General features: G+C 54.8%; 2 protein-coding genes and 1 non-coding gene across 6 annotated transcripts in view; 1 reads left to right on the top strand and 2 right to left on the bottom strand.

Annotated features, from left to right (window-relative positions):
- LOC126944241 (zinc finger protein 688) overlaps positions 1-17,184 on the bottom strand; it is a 437,324-nt gene that overhangs the window by 84,751 nt on the left and 335,389 nt on the right. The gene's annotated exons all lie outside the window — the stretch shown is intronic.
- Positions 105-11,415, top strand: FBRS (fibrosin). The gene is given in 19 exon segments (XM_050773465.1): positions 105-560; positions 846-1,025; positions 1,752-1,787; positions 1,876-1,905; positions 2,981-3,029; positions 3,121-3,418; positions 4,806-4,989; positions 4,992-5,109; positions 5,308-5,513; positions 5,628-5,672; positions 5,892-5,987; positions 6,224-6,292; positions 7,100-7,129; positions 7,507-7,578; positions 7,908-8,025; positions 8,130-8,210; positions 9,152-9,235; positions 9,367-9,574; positions 9,676-11,415. Coding segments are annotated over 19 exon segments (2,940 nt in total). The 3' UTR covers positions 10,256-11,415.
- On the bottom strand, positions 15,626-15,727 carry LOC126945194 (U6 spliceosomal RNA). The gene has a single exon (XR_007722359.1). It is a non-coding gene; the product is annotated as a U6 spliceosomal RNA (small nuclear RNA).

The following is a 17,184-nucleotide window of genomic DNA, read 5'->3' as shown; positions in this document are numbered from 1 at the left end:
TCTCGTCCCTGTGTAGCCGCCAGCGCCGCGCCTGCGACCCCGGGCCTGCGGACAGGCCGCTTAGGGCCCCGCAGCCTCCGGATGCGGTGCTGAGGGCGGTCGCCATGGAGACGGCAGCGGCCGCGGCCCCGGGCCCGGGCTGGGCAGCGGAGGGGGAGCGGCGGCGGCGGCGCTGCTCGCGCCGAGACCGAGACCGGGAGCAGCGGCGCCGCCGAGGTCCAGGCGGCGACGCGCCCCGGGCCCTGTTGGCCGCCCCGCGCGGCTCCTCGTCCTCGTCGTCGCCTCCGCCGCCTGCCAGGCCTTGGTCGTCAGCTTCGTCTGGAGAGCGGCCCGGGGGCCCGAGACGCCGGCGGCCCCGTCCGAGACCTCGACCCCCGCGACCCCGAGCTCGGAAGCGGCCTGCCGGCTCGGGCAGCCGCGGGGAGGAGGAGGAGGAGGAGGAGGAGGGGGGCGCAGACGACGGAGAAGCCGAGGAGGAGCCTGAGGAGGAGGAAGAGGAGGAGGAGGACTTGATCGATGGCTTCGCCATCGCCAGCTTCGCCACCCTCGAGGCCTTGCAGGTGGGGCCTAATGGGCCTGGGGGGCTTTGGGGGTTTCCGAGGGGCAGCAAGGAGGGTGCAGTGCCCCGAGTGGGTGGAGTTGAGGGGGGAATGCTGGCACCCCAAACCAGAGCAACCGGCTCCTCTGGCCAGGCCTCTGCCCCGCCCTGGGGTGGGAGGAGGTAGAGCTTGTCTCTGGGGACCCGGTTTCCCGGCCTGAGGGGTACTTAGGCAGCTTGGTCACCCCTAGAGGGGTCGGGAGCTTGCCCTTTTCCATCCACCTCAGCCCCACATCCTTCTCCACAGAAGGATGCATCTCTTCAGCCCCCAGAGCGACTGGAACATCGGCTGAAGCATTCTGGGAAGCGGAAGAGGGGGGGCTCCAGTGGGGCCACCGGGGAGCCAGGGGACAGCTCTGATCGGGAGCCTGGCCGGCCCCCTGGGGATCGGGCCAGAAAATGGCCCAATAAGCGGAGAAGAAAAGAGGTGAGCTTGTCCTTTAAAACTCTTTAGGCAGAATGTATTTCCCACAGCCCCGTTTTTCGTCAGCAACGCCACTGTCCCTTGTAAACAGTGACCCCAGTCTCTAAGGGCAAAGAGGCAAGCAGGGAAAATTTGAGCCCTCACTCTCATCTGGGTCTGACGAAGGCCTTTCTACAGTTAGGTGCACCTACTTTTGCCTGGTTCTGTGTCTACTTCAAACGTTTTGATAATTCAGAGAGGCATCAAAGGAACTTAGTTGGGTCATAAGGTCCCTGCCCTTCCTCGAGGTGGTGGCAGTCCAGCAGGAAAGAAATAGGAAGCAAACACCTAGACCTAAACTCGAGAAGCTACAGAAAGCAAAGATGGGGAGAGATGCTACAGAAACCCACATGAGGAAGCCGCTTGTGCTGCCTGGGGGATGGGAGGAGAGTTGTGGTTGGGGAAAGCCCCCTAGGATGTCTTAGTCAGGTCCTGAAGTATAGTCAGAAGTTTGCTAAGAAAAAAGATGGGGAAAAGTTGTTTTGGGCAAGAGCACGAAGACTTGAGGACCCGGCATATTTAGGAAATGGCGAAAGCTCTGGGACCCGGGTGGGCAGTGGCGGGAGAAGCAACTGGAAGGAGAGGCTGAGAGTAGATCCTGGAGGCCCGTGAGCGCCCTGCTGGGAGCTGCGACTTTCCCAGCCGCCTCAGCAGCCGCCTCCCTCACCTCTGGACTCTGGTCTTCCTCAGGCGTCCTCCCGTCACTCTCTGGAAGCTGGATACATAGTAAGTGCTATCCACCTGTCCTGGCCCCTCCCCACTCCACCCTGGGCCTCTTCCCTCTCGTGACACCTCTGTCTTTCCTTCTCCCCAGTGTGACGCGGAAAGTGATCTGGACGAGAGGGTGAGTGGGGCTAGAGCTTGGGTGGGCAGTGTCACTGCTTGTAAAAGGGACTGCAGCATAAAGGCCTTCTACGTGCAGCAGACAGCCTTCCCTTGAGTGGGAAACATGGCTTAGGTTGAGTCAGGATTAGGTTTTTGGGAGGAAGGGGGGTGGATTGGGAGGGTAAATGGCGTCATTTTTTCTTTTGGTGACTAGGGCTAGCTGACCAAGGAATGGAGGGTCCATGCTTTAGCATACTATTCTTTCCAAAGCCCTCGAGCTACTTCTGGTTCTCCACGGAAACCCAGAGTGGCTGTGGCACTGAGATGGGCCTTCTGCTGGTCATCAGCCTCTTCTTAGAATGCAGATGTCGATTCAAGTCTGAGCAGAAACCATTGTAGTCAGTGTAGGGACTCAGCTTATGAAGGTGTATTTGAGTTTATCCTTAGGGGTGATTTGCTTGTTGTGAGATAATATGTCCTAGAAATGAATGCTGTAGCCATTGGGCCCATGTAAGTAACTCAATTTGCATTCCCTGATGTGTGTCTTGTTTTCATTTCAAAAGTTGATTGGATAGGACTGTGGTGAACCAGTGGGTTCTTGTCCATTTGCTTCATCCATCTTTGTCTAGTTTAGGCTGACTGTTGCTACAAGAACCGGGGGGCCATTCTTGAGGGAATCTGCAAGCTTGAGTTTTAATGAGGAATCTCCGGATTCTTAAATATCTACAGTTGGTTTAAAACTTTTACTAAAAGTTTTAAGTGGCCCAAATGTATCTGTAAGTCAGGGAGGCCTGTGGGCCAGCAGCTAGTGACCTCTGACGTTTTGGTTTGGTTTGCCTGCTTCTCTGCTGCTTCAACGCTGTCTCTATTTAGTCCTCCTGGCCTATCGGATTCTTGGGCTCAGCTGCTCCACTCTGCTCTTTCTCCAAGCTCAGCCCTGCTAGAGCCCAGTCTTTGATGGATCTCAGCTAAACTGAAGGAACAGACTTGCTACTACCGCCAGTTCCTAGCAGCCTCCAGAGGCTATTTGGCCTTCCTGGATGGAGGCCTGGCCTGCCCACAACCTAACCCTATCCCTTGCCCTTCTTCCCCAGGTCTCCGATGATGACCTCGACCCATCCTTTACTGTCTCAACCAGCAAAGGTTGGTCCCAAGGTCTGGGGCCTGGAGGCACGGGAGGGAAGTGGGGTGAGCATGAGCCTCAACTGAGCATGTCTGCCATCCTGCCCCACAGCCTCGGGCCCCCACGGCGCCTTCAATGGGAACTGTGAAGCAAAACTCTCCGTGGTCCCTAAAGTGTCGGGCCTGGAGCGGAGCCAAGAACAGCCCCCGGGGCCCGACCCGCTGCTAGTGCCTTTCCCCCCAAAGGAACCGCCTCCACCGGTCGCTCGGCCTCCTGTCTCACCCCCTGCACCCCTGCCGGCCACCCCCAGTCTGCCACCCCCACCCCAGCCCCAGCTGCAGCTTCGGGTCTCGCCCTTCGGCCTCCGCACTTCTCCCTATGGCAGCAGCCTGGACCTCAGCACTGGCAGGTGAGTGGTCTGGGGGATTGATGCAGTCTGGAAGGGCCTGGTCAATTTGGTGCCAACCCTTGCTTTCTGTGGCAGGGACACAGGATGGTACCTGTGGGGTATGACTTGAAAAAGGATTCTGAGGCTGAAAACTTTGAGAAAAACAAATAGAAAGAGATGAACGCAGGACTTACTTGAGTCCGTTACACATTCCCCTGCCGGGGAATCCAGGCTGTGCTGTTTCCCAGTTGTATTTGCTGGTGAGAGGGCTTTTTCAGGCAGGCAAGTCTGCTCGGAATAGTGTTCTTTGGAACATACTTTGGGAAATGCTGACATGATGGTTAAGAGCGCTGGCTTTGGTGTCAGACCCAGATTCAAATTCTTACTCTGCCGCTTCCTGGCTGTGTGATTTTTGACAAGTCACTTAACCCCTCTGAGCCTCGATTTCCTCCTTCTGTCAAATGGAATAATCATACTATTTTCATCTTAAAGCTGTTGTGAGGATTAACTACGAGTGAATGCAGTGTTTCCCAAAGCGTGTACATTCAGTGTCAGTAACATATGGGATGATTTCAGGTTTTATGTGAGTAAACTTTAAAAAAAAGTCATGAGTTAGCTTTTTTGAGCTTTAGAAAATTAAGTATCATGCCTCAGCCCCTTGATTTCATACGTGTTTAGGGGGAGGCTAAGTTAAAAAAAAAAAAAAAAAAAAAAAAAAAAAAAAAAAAAAAAAGAAGAAATTGAGTTGAGTTCTTAAAAGAAGCCAGTGATGCAGTTGAGATGGTTACTCTGCTGGGCAGCAGTGGGGAAGGTGGCGTGGAGTGTTGGAGACTTGGATTAGCTTTTAAAGCAGGTGCTCGCCACAGGGTAAGAACTATTGACACTCATTATTGATGCTCTATTATTTTTGTCACCGTCATTGTCATCGTTGTTGTTATTGAGAAAACTAAGGCTCAGAGAGGAGCAGTGACTTGCTCAAGGTCACCCCAGGCATTCATGGCAAGATGGGCCTAGAATTCAGGTCTCCTGACTCCCAGGCCAGGCCCGTGTGGTGCTGCTTCCACTGTTGTAGGGTGGGGGACCCCAGGTGGCTTGTTCTAATTAAGCGTCAACATGAATGATCTGTTCTGTGCCGTGGTTGAGTCAGAAAGGGAAAGTCATCTGGCCAGAGATGGCAGAGGCAGCTGTGTGGATGCAGAGACCTAGACAGGGAGAAGTGGGGGTTGCTGGGTGTGGGAGGCACCTCAGTCTGAGAATGGATTCCCTGGGGGAGGGGGGTCCTGGGGCCAGGTTCTGCCACCTCCCGTGTTGGAGAACCAGGGTCACAGTATCACCCAGGCTTCTGACCCCCGCCCGTCAGAGCTGGCACCTCCCAACCCCTCACTCATCTCCCCACTTCTCTCCCCAGCTCTTCACGGCCGCCCCCCAAGGCCCCGGCCCCTCCCGTGGCTCAGCCTCCCCCCTCATCATCCTCTTCGTCCTCCTCCTCCTCATCTGCCTCCTCCTCGTCCGCGCAGCTCACCCACCGGCCCCCAACGCCCTCACTGCCCCTGCCTCTGTCTACCCACAGCTTTCCCCCTCCCGGGCTGCGGCCCCCCCCCCACCACCCCACCACCCCTCCTTGTTCTCCCCTGGCCCCACCCTGCCCCCACCCCCACCCCTGCTGCAGGTGCCAGGGCACCCTGGGGCCTCAGCCGCTAACGCCCTTTCTGGTGAGTTTGGGGTCCTGGCCGGGGGGTGGGGGGCCATGGCCCCGGGCTCGGGCCCAGTTGGCTTTGGGGCACCTCGGCCTCAGCAGACAGCAGGGCTTGAGGAGGGAGTGGCTTGAGGCCAGAGGGAAGGCAGTCACCTGGGCCCAAGGAGGCTGATGTGGCGACAGCATTAAAGCCTTCTCCCGTCCCCTCCCACAGAGCAGGACCTGATCGGCCAGGACCTGAACTCTCGCTACCTGAATGCCCAGGGTGGCCCTGAGGTGGTGGGGGCAGGGGGCTCGGCCCGGCCCCTGGCCTTCCAGTTCCACCAGCACAACCACCAGCACCAGCACACCCACCAGCACACCCACCAGCACTTCACCCCTTATCCCCCAGGCCTGCTGCCACCCCACGGCCCCCACATGGTGAGCTCCTCATTGGGCCGGTGATGAGGCTCGGAGGCCTCAGGGGAGGGCATGGCTTCCGGGGGAAGGCCCGGGTCCCTGGCTGGCAGCTTACTCTTCCCTTCTCTCCCCTAGTTTGAGAAATATCCAGGAAAGATGGAAGGCCTTTTCCGACATAATGTGAGTGTGCGTGTGTGTGTGGGGTGTGTGGTGTGGGCGTGGATGCATCCATGCGTGTGACCCTGACTGCTGGGGTCCAGTCTTCAGTACAAAAGCAAGAGCCTTGAGCCTGGGAGAGCTCCCTGGGGGGCTTTACGGTGGAGACCCGTGGACTGACGGGCAGGCTGGACTTGGGCTGCGCCTCCACCCCCACCTGGACTAGTCCCCTTCTCTCCACAGCCGTACACGGCCTTCCCTCCCGCAGTGCCCGGGCTGCCTCCGGGCCTCCCGCCGGCCGTCTCCTTTGGCTCCCTGCAGGGGGCCTTCCAGCCCAAGGTGAGCTCCCAATCCAGACACCACCACTGCCTCCCATCTTGACATACCCAGACACGCCGTGTCCGAGCACCCTCCTCGCATTCCCCAAAGCCGTGCCCATCCTCCTGCCCTGCCCTGCTGCACCCAGGTTTCTCCAAAGCCATGATCCCTCCCTGCCCCGTGTCCCAGCTTGGTTCTGGACCCCTTTGTGCTCGGTGCCAGCTCTCCTCTCTCATCCCTCCACTCCCCTTTCCCAGAGCACGAACCCTGAGCTGCCACCACGACTGGGGCCGGTGCCGAGCGGGCTCTCCCAGAAGGGGACACAGGTGAGGGGGCCAGGGCAGGTCCTGGGGGAGCTGGAAGGTGTGTTGCGGGGAGAACAGAACTGACTTGAGGAGAGTGAACTACTGATTCCTCCCTTGAATTCACAATCAGGGGTGTTCCTGGGTGTCTCATAGAGGGAATTTCTGTAAGTAACTGGCTTTCCCAGGCATGAGGAATGAGAGTTTTATGAGCTTGTTCCAGGAATAAGATGATTAGGACAGTGGTTTTTGTAGTGGTTTTCAAACTTTTTAATAAAGTCACAAAACACTTTTTTTCCAAATGACATCATACTAGGAAGCCCTGTTCGGAAAACAAAAGATAAGCTGCCCCTTGGTGAAGCGAGGAGAGCCAGAGCCTCCCTCCCTCCCCTTAGCACTTGCAGCAGCGTAGACCCCAGGGCTGCAGGAGCATTGTGAAACGCACAGGACCAGTTTCCTACAGGAAAGACTAGGCCAGAGGTTTTCCAACTTCCTTCAAAGGCATTTTTCTTAAAGAAATCTTAAACAGACCGCTATACTCTAAAGTTGGTAATAGGATAGCTTCTCTGAGAAACCTGTCCTGACTGCCCCTCACCACCCGCAGCCTCCCAGCAGGGCACCTCCCTGGGGCTTGGTTCAGAAACCTTGTGCTGGAGGAGAGATGCCTAGAGTGGGAGAGATGGGGAAAGGAGTTTGGGCCTGAGCAGGAAGGGTTTGAGGGAGTCCCAGTGTCTCAGGCATGTGGGGGGTGAGTGAATGCTGTGGAGATGTGAGGCACCTGGCCCAGACTCGGGTCTGAGTCGCCTCCCATCTCTCCATTGCCATCCCCAGATCCCCGACCATTTCCGGCAACCTTTGAGGGTGAGTTGTGTGAGGATCTCAGGCTGCATGAGGCTGGGGGCCGGTGTTAGGGTGTTTGGTTAAGGGGGGTCTTGCTTGGGAATAAGTGAGAAGCCCAAAACATGGAGGCGGCCGGATGTGGAACAGCAGAGAGTGAGGGCTTTCAAGTCGCAGACCTGGGCTCAGATGGAACTGGCCATGGGACCTTGGGCAAGGCAGTTGATCTCTCTGAGCCTCAGTTTCCTAGGCTGTAAAATGAACCTAGTCATCCCTTGGTTGTAGGAACAATGAGTAGGGATGTTTTGTGGCGAGGCTGGGCCCAGAGCTAGGCCTGGAGTGGATGATGAGTGAACGTTCTTTCCTTCCCTTTCCCTTTGGTCATCCTTCTGGGGCGGCAGAAACCAGGGAAGTGGTGTGCCATGCACGTGCGTGTGGCTTACATGATCCTGAGACACCAGGAGAAAATGAAGGTACTGGGGCCGGAGGGCTGGGGAGAGTGGGTATCAGAGTCAGGGGAGGACTGAGCTCTGGGCATTGGCCCTCAACAGAGCTCAGTAGAATCTTGGCCAGAAACATCTTCTTCTGTCCCCCATCACTGCTGAACAGTTCCATGGCTGGCACCTTAGTTCTCTGGCTCATTAGCAGGCTGCTCAGAGAAGGCTCCAAGAGAGGCAGAAGATAGGCATCCAAGCTCCATCTGGGTGCCAGCCAGCCTTTGGAGGGGAACCACGCGTGGGAGAGCAAGAGGGGGACCAGACCGGCTCCTCATGTACTGCCCCTCTCCCTGTGTCGCACACAGGGTGACTCCCACAAGCTTGACTTTCGGAACGACCTCCTGCCCTGCCTTCCGGGGCCCTATGGGGCCCTGCCCCCTGGGCAGGAGCTCTCCCACCCGGCCTCCCTCTTCACTGCGACTGGTGAGTCTGGCCAGCCCCCTTGGGCCTGAGGTTCCCTGTCTGTAGCCCAAGGCCCAGCTTGTGCCCACTCAGCCTCATCAGAATCTCCCACCTCTCTGCCCCAGGTGCCGTCCACGCTGCAGCCAACCCTTTCACGGCAGCTCCCGGGGCCCATGGACCCTTCCTGAGCCCCAGCACCCACATTGGTAAGAGCCAAGGGCGTGTTGGGCAACCTAGGCTTTGTCCCTGACTTCCAGGAGATGGAAATCAGACCCAGCAGGCAGGTGGAATGCGGGATAGACCTGGTTCCACTTGCTTAGTGACCTTGGACAGGTTACTCTACCCCCTCTGAGCCTTGATTTCCTCATCTTTAAAATGAGTAGGGAAGAGCAGGGCGACTTCAATCTCTGCCAGCTGGAGCCCTGTCTCCCAGTAGCCAGTGGCAGGGGCAGTACACCACCTGGGAGGGGAAGGTGGGGAGGCCATGCTGGCCCAGGGGAGAACATGGCCACTGACTCCTAGGATCTTGGCGGGCTTCTTGGGGAGGTTTCACCTGGGTTTGGGTAGACAAGGAGGAGTTGAGCCTGGTGGCTTGAAGAAGGGTGTTCCTGGCTGGGGACATGGTGACATTCTAGTGGTGGGATAGGTTAGTTGTTCTGTCTGACTGTGTGACGCATGCATGAAGTTAGGGTCAGGTCGGGAAGGGCCCTGCATGTCAGGCTGCGGGGAAGCCAAAAAGGTCTTCAGGCGAGTGGCTTGCTGCAGAGCGGAGATCTGCTGCGATGGGTCCAGGCGGCTGGTGTTGGGGAGTCGGGGAGAAGAGCATGACTTCATGTCAAGGAAGCCCTGGGTTGGTACCACTCCCTAGCTAGATGACCCCAGGCAAGTCATTTCACCTCTCTGAGCCTGTTTCATCATCTTCAAGTGGGCATGATCCTAACCACCTCTTGGGCTTTTTGTGAAGTTAACCGACAGGGTGCTTGTCAAAGCTCAATACCTTCCTGGCCCAAGGAAGTGCTCAGCACAGGGCTGCTGAAAGCAGGCAGCTGAGGACTCCAGGCACCGGTCCTGCCTCTGCCCAGCCAGGCCTGGTGCCTGCTCAGCACCGGCTGCCCAGTGCTCTGACCACCCCCCTTTCCTCCCACAGATCCCTTTGGGCGTCCCACAAGCTTCGCCTCTTTGGCTGCCCTCTCCAACGGGGCCTTTGGAGGCCTGGGCAGCCCCACATTCAGTGAGTGTGGGTGCGGTGGGGTTGGGGGACTGCGGCCGCGGGGTGACAGTTCAGACCGGGGTCTGGGAGGAGGCCTGAATGGGGCCTCCCACTCCTGGCCCCTGTCACTCTTTGCTTCACCCTCTGCCCAGACTCCGGCGCCGTCTTTGCCCAGAAAGAAAGCCCAGGGGCCCCACCAGCTTTCGCCTCCCCGCCGGACCCATGGGGCCGCCTGCACCGCAGTCCTCTGGCCTTTCCTGCCTGGGTCCGGCCCCCTGAGGCCGCCCGGACTCCAGGCTCAGACAAGGAGCGGCCTGTGGAGCGGAGGGAGCCCTCCATTACCAAGGAGGAGAAGGACAGGTGTGCCTCCCGCCCACCCTGCCCCTGCCCCTCCCCCTGCCCCACTCTCAGCCTCTGCTGCCTCTGGAGAACTTCATTCTCTCCCCACGCCTGCCCTCCAGGGACCTCCCCTTCTCACGGCCCCAGCTCCGAGTTTCTCCTGCTACTCCCAAGGCCCGGGCTGGCGAGGAGGGTCCTCGGCCAACCAAGGAATCCGTGCGGGTAAAGGAAGAGAGGAAGGAGGAGGCTGCCGCTGCCGCCGCCGCTGCTGCTGCCGCCGCCGCTGCCGCCGCCGCCGCAGCAGCCACTGGGCCCCAGGGCCTTCACCTGCTGTTTGAGAGGCCCCGGCCGCCCCCATTTCTGGGCCCTAGCCCACCAGATCGCTGTGCTGGCTTCCTGGAGCCAACCTGGTTGGCAGCACCCCCACGCCTGGCAAGGCCACCCCGCTTCTATGAGGCGGGTGAGGAGCTAACTGGACCCGGGGCCGTGGCCGCTGCCCGCCTCTACGGTCTGGAACCTGCTCACCCCTTGCTCTACAGCCGCTTGGCTCCTCCACCGCCACCTGCTGCGGCCCCAGGCACCCCTCACCTTCTCAGCAAGACCCCACCAGGAGCCCTTTTGGGGGCACCACCTCCGCTTGTGCCCGCCCCCCGGCCCAGTTCCCCACCTAGGGGCCCCGGCCCAGCTCGGGCTGACAGGTGAGGGGAGGGGAGGGGTCGGGGCGAAGCTCCATCTCCCATTCCTTTAACCAGGTCCTAGGGCTGAGGTTTTAAGCCAGGGCTGGAGGGCAAAGGTCATAACCTCACCAGCCACCTCTGAGGTCATGGAACCTGGGAACAGAAGCCTCAACCCCCACGAGACCAAGCATCACATGGAGTGTAGGGTCACTGGGAGAGCAGAGGTCAGCCTCTAGAGAGGGAGAGGGGTGTGTGCATGGGAGTGTGGCTCATCTCGGGGGCCATGGGGCCTCCTGAGGTGCACCTTTGCCCCTCTAAGGGCCTCTAGGCCCTGGGCCTGTCTCCCCAAGGGCTCACTAAGCCAGAGGCCAAAGTGCCCCCTCCCCTTCACCTACCACCCAAGTCCTCATGCCCTCCGAGGGCTGGAGGAGGAGGGGCTTAAGGAAGGGGGGTTCCATGTACATATTTATCACCCCTTTCACATAGCCCCAAGACCTTTTGTACATTTTTACAGGGGTGCCCCTCCCAACAGTCCCCTTCCTGGTTAATTAAATCCTCAGACTGGTGCTGTGTTCCTAGCCTCTGGCCTCTCTGTGGGGAAGGGAGATTGCAGGGGGAAGAGCCGGGAAGGGACAGTCAGGCTTCTCCCTGGGAAGGTGGGGCCAGCAGGAGATGACCAACAGGGGGCGGGACCTGGGGACCTGGGCTGGAGGGAAGGGCAGAAGCTTCCTGCTTGGCTTACAGCCCTGGTTCCCCCAACATGTTCCCATTCACTCTGCCCCCACCCTCAAAGGCTCAGCCTCTAAATCTCAGACTCCACCACTTCTTAATGGCTCAGTCCCCCTTACCCCATTTCCAAGTGCCCCCAGGACTCCTGGGCCCTGCTTCCCTGAACCCTGTTCTCCAAAACCCTGCCCCAGGCTAAGGGTGGCCAGAGAAGGTCACCATGTACCACACACCAAAGAAGGGGGTCGGCCCAGGGGTGGGCGACACAGGCAGCTTCTTCGGCAGCCTCACGGCAGCAACCCCAGCCTTCCCAAAGCAGCAGGCGCCTCCAGGCTGGGGCCCAACCTAGAAGGCAGGGGTCAATCTAACAAAACCCTAACGTTGACTTTTTTCCCCGGTGGGGCTTATTCTGTAACATGACTTGCGGATATTTATATAAAAATGAGTGTTACAATGAGACCCCTGGCTCCTCTTTGAGTGTGTGTGGGGTGGGTTGAACCAGGGTGGGGTGTGTGGGTCCTGGGGTAAGGAAGGGATTAGGACAGTACTGTGCATATCCTGCCAAGGTTTTCCTCCCTCCCATCCGCCTGGGTGAGTTGGTCTGCCACTTCTGGAGGGATGGGTTCGAGGGTTGGGCACTGAAGTTTTTCACATTATTTTTCTATAACCAGGAATACATAGTATATGTAGGACTCAAGCAACCCAGCAAGAGACACTCAGCAAAACATTAAATTTCTCTTTCACCTGCCAACCTTCCCAAGCCCCATCCCCTTCCCCCAGGTAACCACTGTCAGTCATTCTGTGTGTATTCTTCAGGTCCTATGTGTTTCCCCGCACATGTCTGCACAGGCAGAGTATGTTAAAAAAGATCTATAATTTAAAATTTTTCTGTTTCTTGTGAAGTAATACATAGTCATATAAAACCATTCAAACACACAAGTACAGAGCACAGAGGGAAAGTGCCCCCATCATCCCACTTCTTGCTACCTCTTGAGGATAACTACTGTTTTGTTTTGTTTTGTTTTTTTGAGACAGAGTTTCGTTCTTGTTGCCCAGGCTGGAGTGCAATGGTGTGATCTTGGCTCACCGCAACCTCTGCCTCCTGGGTTCAAGCGATTCTCCTACCTTAGCCTCCCAAGTAGCTGGGATTATAGGCATGTGCCACCATGCCCAGCTAATTTTGTATTTTTTTTTTTTTAGTAGAAGTGGGATTTCTCCATGTTGGTCAGGCTGGTCTCGAACTCCCAACCTCAGGTGATCTGCCCGCCTCAGCCTCACAAAGTGTTGGGATTACAGGCGTGAGCCACCACACCTGGCAACCACTGTTAATTGTCAGGGAAATTCCTCCAGTTCTTTTTCTAGCTATTACAGGCCACTGCAACAAAGCGAGGCACACGAATTTTTTCATTTCCTGGTGCATGTAAATGTTATGGTTCTGACTGGGCGTGGTGGCTCACGCCTGTAATCCCAGCACTTTGGGAGGCTAAGGTGAATGTGGTCAGGAGATCGAGACCATTCTGGCCAACATGGTGAAACCCCATCTCCACCAAAAATACAAAAATTAGCCAAGCGTGGTGGTGTGAGCCTGTAGTCCCAGCTACTCAGGAGGCTGAAGCAGGAGAATAACTTGAACCCAGGAGGTGGAGGTTGCAGTGAGTTGAGATCGCGCCACTGCACTCCAGCCTGGGTGACAGAGTGAGACTCCGTCTCAAAAAAAAAAAAAGGAAAGAAAAAAAGTTCCTGTTCCACAATACTGCAGTCTAAGTGAGCAATAGTGTTATGTCTATGAAAACAGGGACATACTTTAATTTTTTAAATGGTAACAATCATCTGAGCTTTTGCAAGTCGTAATCTTTTTGCTGGTGGAGGGTCTTGCCTCATTGGTGATGGCTGCTGACTGATTGAGGTGGTGGTCGCTGAAGGCTGGGGTGACAGCAGTTTCTTGACAACAAGGAACTTTGCCTCCTTGATTGACTCCTCCTTTCGCTTGAACACTTAGAAGCCATTATTGTAGGGTTATTAATTGGCCTAGTTTGAATATTGTCTCTGAGAAGAGGGAGGCCCAAGCAGAGAGAGAGAGAACAGTCAACACACACTTATTCATTGAGTTTGCCCTCTTACATCGGCACTGTTTGTGGCACCCCGAAGCAATTACGATAGTAACGTCAAAGATCACAGATCATTGTAACAGATACAATAATGGAAAAGTTCAAGATAATGTGAGATTTAACAAAATGTGACACAAACACGAAGTAAGGGCATGCGTGGTGGTTCACGCCTGTAATCCCAGAACTTTGGGAGGCTGAGGTAGGTGCATCCCTGAGGTCAGGAGTTCAAGATCAGCCTGGTCAACATGGTGAAAGCCCATCTCTACTACAAAATACAAAAAGCTGGGCATGGTGGCTGACTCCTGTAATCCCAGCTATTCAGGAGGCTGAGCAGGAGAACCACTTGAATCCGGGAGGTGGAGGTTGCAGTGAGCTGAGATCGTGCCACTGCACTCCAGCCTGGCTGACAGGGCGAGACTCTCTCTGTCTTAAAAAAAAAAAAAAAAAAAAAGAAAAAAAAAAAAGCAAGTCACTACTAAGGTGGGCTGCCCCAGCTGGCGCCTACCTGAGCTCCTATAGAATTAACTGCATGGTCTTATTCTAAGTATGCCTGCTTTTTTTCTTTTTTGAAACAGGGTCTCACTCTATCACCCAGGCTAGAGTGTAGTAGTATGATTTCAGCTCACTGCAACCTTCATCTCTGGGCTCAAACAGTCCTCCCGCCTCAGCCTCCTGAGTAGCTGGGACTATAGGCATGCACCACCACGCCCAGCTAATTTTTGTACTTTTTGCAGAAACAGGATTTTGTCATGTTGCCCAGGCTGGTCTCAAACTCCTGGACTCAAGCCATCTACCCCCTGGGCCTCCCAAAGTCCTGGGATTACAGGTGTGATCTACCATACCCAGATTTGTTTTGCTTTTGAGGCAATCTCGTTCTGTTGACCAGGCTGGAGTGCAGTGGTGCGATCACAGATCACTTCAGCCTCCAACTCCTATTCCCAAATGATCCTCCTGCCTCAGCCTCCTGAGTAGCTGGAACTACAAGCCTGTGCCACCGCACTTGGCTAGTTTTAAATTTTTATAGAGACAGGGTTCTTGCCTTGTTGCCCAGGCTGGTCTCAAACTCCTGGCCCCAAGCAATCCTCCTGCCTCAGCCTCCGAAAGTGCTGGGATTACAGGTGTGAGCCACTGTGCCTGGCCCATAAGTGTACCTGTTGCCTTAGGAAATATGCAGCCAGCATTCCCTGCCACCACCACACATACCCAGGACGTCTAGGGAAGGCTCAAGCCTAGATTGCTCCAACAGAAGTCAGAAACAGGTGACCAGAAGGTGAAAGTTGGCCTGCAGACAAGATTTCACATGGAAGTCCTTGTTTTCAGCTTCCCTTGAAAAATCCAAAAATCTATGGTCACTAGACCTGCTTACTCCCATGGCTTTCCTTTCTTTCCTTTGAGATGGGGCATATTCTCACCAGATTGCCACTGTTCCCTCCACTCTGTTGTCTTGGAGTACACCACAGTCACTATTCAGGCTACCTCTCTGACCCCTATAGGCATTTGAGAGTGACTCTCAGGATATTTTCTTTCTCTTTTTTTTTTTTTTTTTTTTTTTTTTTTTTGAGACAGTCTTGCTCTGTTGCCCAGGCTAGAGTGCAATGACGCAATCTCATGTCCCTGCAACGTCCACCTCCCGGATTCAAGCCATTCTCCTGTCTCAGCCTCGCAAGTAGCTGGGATTACAGGCATGCACCACCATGCTCGGCTAATTTTTTGTATTTTTAGTAGAGATGGGTCACACTAAATGTTGGCCAGCCTGGTCTCGAACTCCTGACCTCAGGTGATCCACCCGCCTCAGCCCCCCAAAATGCCGCGATTACAGGCATGAGCCACCACGCCCTGCACAGTTAAATATTTTCTAGACATGCCTATCCCACCTCTCCTAGATCTCTCCCCAAGCACCTCAGATATCCCAGAAATTAAGTCATCTTCGAGATCTGATGCCCTGCTTCCCCCAGGTTTCCATCTCTGTGTCATCAGCACTCAAGTCAGAAACCTCCCTCTTCCCTCACTTGATATAGTTTCTGAGCTGCCCTTGATTCTTTTAACCACTGTTGACTTCATCCGGCCGGCCGGTGATACAGAGGTACACAAAACAAACCCCAGCCATCCTGGAGCTTACATTGGACTATGAAAGAGGACAATTACAGAAGCTAATGACAAAGAATTCCAAGGGCTGGGCGTGATGTCTCATGCCTGTAATCTCGGCACTTTGGGAGGCTGAAGTGGGCAGATCACCTGAAGTCAGGAGTTCAAGATCAGCCTGGCCAACATGGTGAAACCCTGTCTCTACTATAATAAAAATACAAAAATTAGCCAGGTGTGGTGGTGTGCACCTGTAATCCCAGCTACTTGGGAGGCTGAGGCAGGAGAATCACTTGAAACTGGGAGGTGGAGTTTGCAGTGAGCCAGAATCGGCCATTTCACTCCAACCTGGGCAACAGAGCCAGACTCCGTCTCAAAAGAAAAAAAAAAATCATTTTTAATTTTTCTGGGTACATAGAAAGTGTATATATTTATGTGTTGCAAGGCATTTTGATACAGACATGCAATTGTGTAATCACAAAAATATGGAAAGCTTCATGAATTTGCATGTCATCCTTGCTCAGGGGCCATGCTAACCTCTGTATAATGTTTTAGTATATGTGGCCGGGCGCGGTGGCCCATGCCTGTAATCCTAGCACTTTGGGAGGCCAAGGTGAGTGGATTTCCTGAGAGTGCAGGAGCTCGAGACCAGCCTGGGCAACACAGTGAAACCCTGCAGTCCCTTCTTCACTCAGGCCGAGGCAGGCGTATTGCTTGAGCCCGGAGTTCGAGACCAGTCTGAGCAACATGGTAAAACCCTGTCTCTATGAAAAATACAAAAATTAGGATGTGTCGGCCCACACCTGTAGTCCCAGCTACTTGGGAGACTGGGGCAAGAGGATCACTTGAGCCCAGGAAGCAGGAAGTTGAGGCTACAGTGAGCAATGATGGCACCACTGCCCTCCAGCCTGGGCGACAGAGCAAGACCTTGTCAAGAGAGAGAGAGAGAGAGAGAGAGAGAAAGGAAGATGAAAGTTATACATATATATGTTTGTTATTTAAAAGTAGAGATGGGAGCTGAGCACATTGGCTCCTGCCTCTAATCCCAGCACTTCAGTAACTGAGGTAGGAGGATCGCTTGAGTTCAGGAGTTCAAGACCCGTCTTTATGTAAAAACAAAACCAAACACATGGCCAGATGCTGTGGCTCACGCCTGTAATCCCAGCACTTTGGGAGGCCGAGGCAGGCGGATTACCTGAGATCAGGAATTTAAGACCAGTCTGGTCAACATGACGAAACCCCAACTCTACAACAATATAAAAATTAGCCGGGCATGGTGGTGCACATCTGTGATCCCAGCTACTTGGGAGGCTGATGCATGGGTCGCTTGAAAATGGGAGGTAGAGGTTGCCGTGAGCTGAGATCGTGCCACTGCACTCCAGCCTGGGCAACAGAGTGAGACTTCGTCTCAAAAACAAAACCAAAAACAACACAGATCTCTGTGGATAGACATTTAGGTTGTTTCCAGCATTTGTGTTATGACAAACAGGATTTCTGGGAGTATTTTTATTATTTTATTATTATTGCTGAGATAAAATTCACATATCATAAAACGTACCTTTTAAAGTGTGCCATTTGGTGGTTTTCGTATATTCACGAAGTCGTACAAGCATTGCCATTATCTAATTCTGGAGCCATTCAGAAACACCCATTTTTTTATGGCCACATGTGCATGTGTCAGCAGAAGGCGCTCTTGGAGGTGCAGCTGATGGGTTGTACAACCATTGCCATTATCTAATCCTGGAGACATTCAGAAACACCCATTTTTTATGGCTGTGTGTGCCTGTGCAAGCAGAAGGCCCCTGTGGAGCTGCAGCTGATGGGCTTTGGGGCAATGAGTCCTTCCAATGGAAAGAAAGTGGGGCCCAGAGGCTTGGGATCACCACATTACCTCTGCTACACTGAGCAATTTGCAATGACCGCCAGTCCCTCGGGGAAAGTTAGTTCTATCCGGATTTTTGCACATCAGATTTCCTTCAAGCAGGGTAGGCCCCTAAATATTCCAGTTAGAACAGGCTAATGATAGGAAATGTCCCCG

This window comes from Macaca thibetana, chromosome 20, assembly GCF_024542745.1.
Source record: "Macaca thibetana thibetana isolate TM-01 chromosome 20, ASM2454274v1, whole genome shotgun sequence".
In the NCBI taxonomy this organism is placed as follows: Eukaryota; Metazoa; Chordata; class Mammalia; order Primates; family Cercopithecidae; genus Macaca; species Macaca thibetana.
Note: the sequence above shows the minus strand (reverse complement) of the source record. Positions and strands in the feature narration are given on the sequence as shown.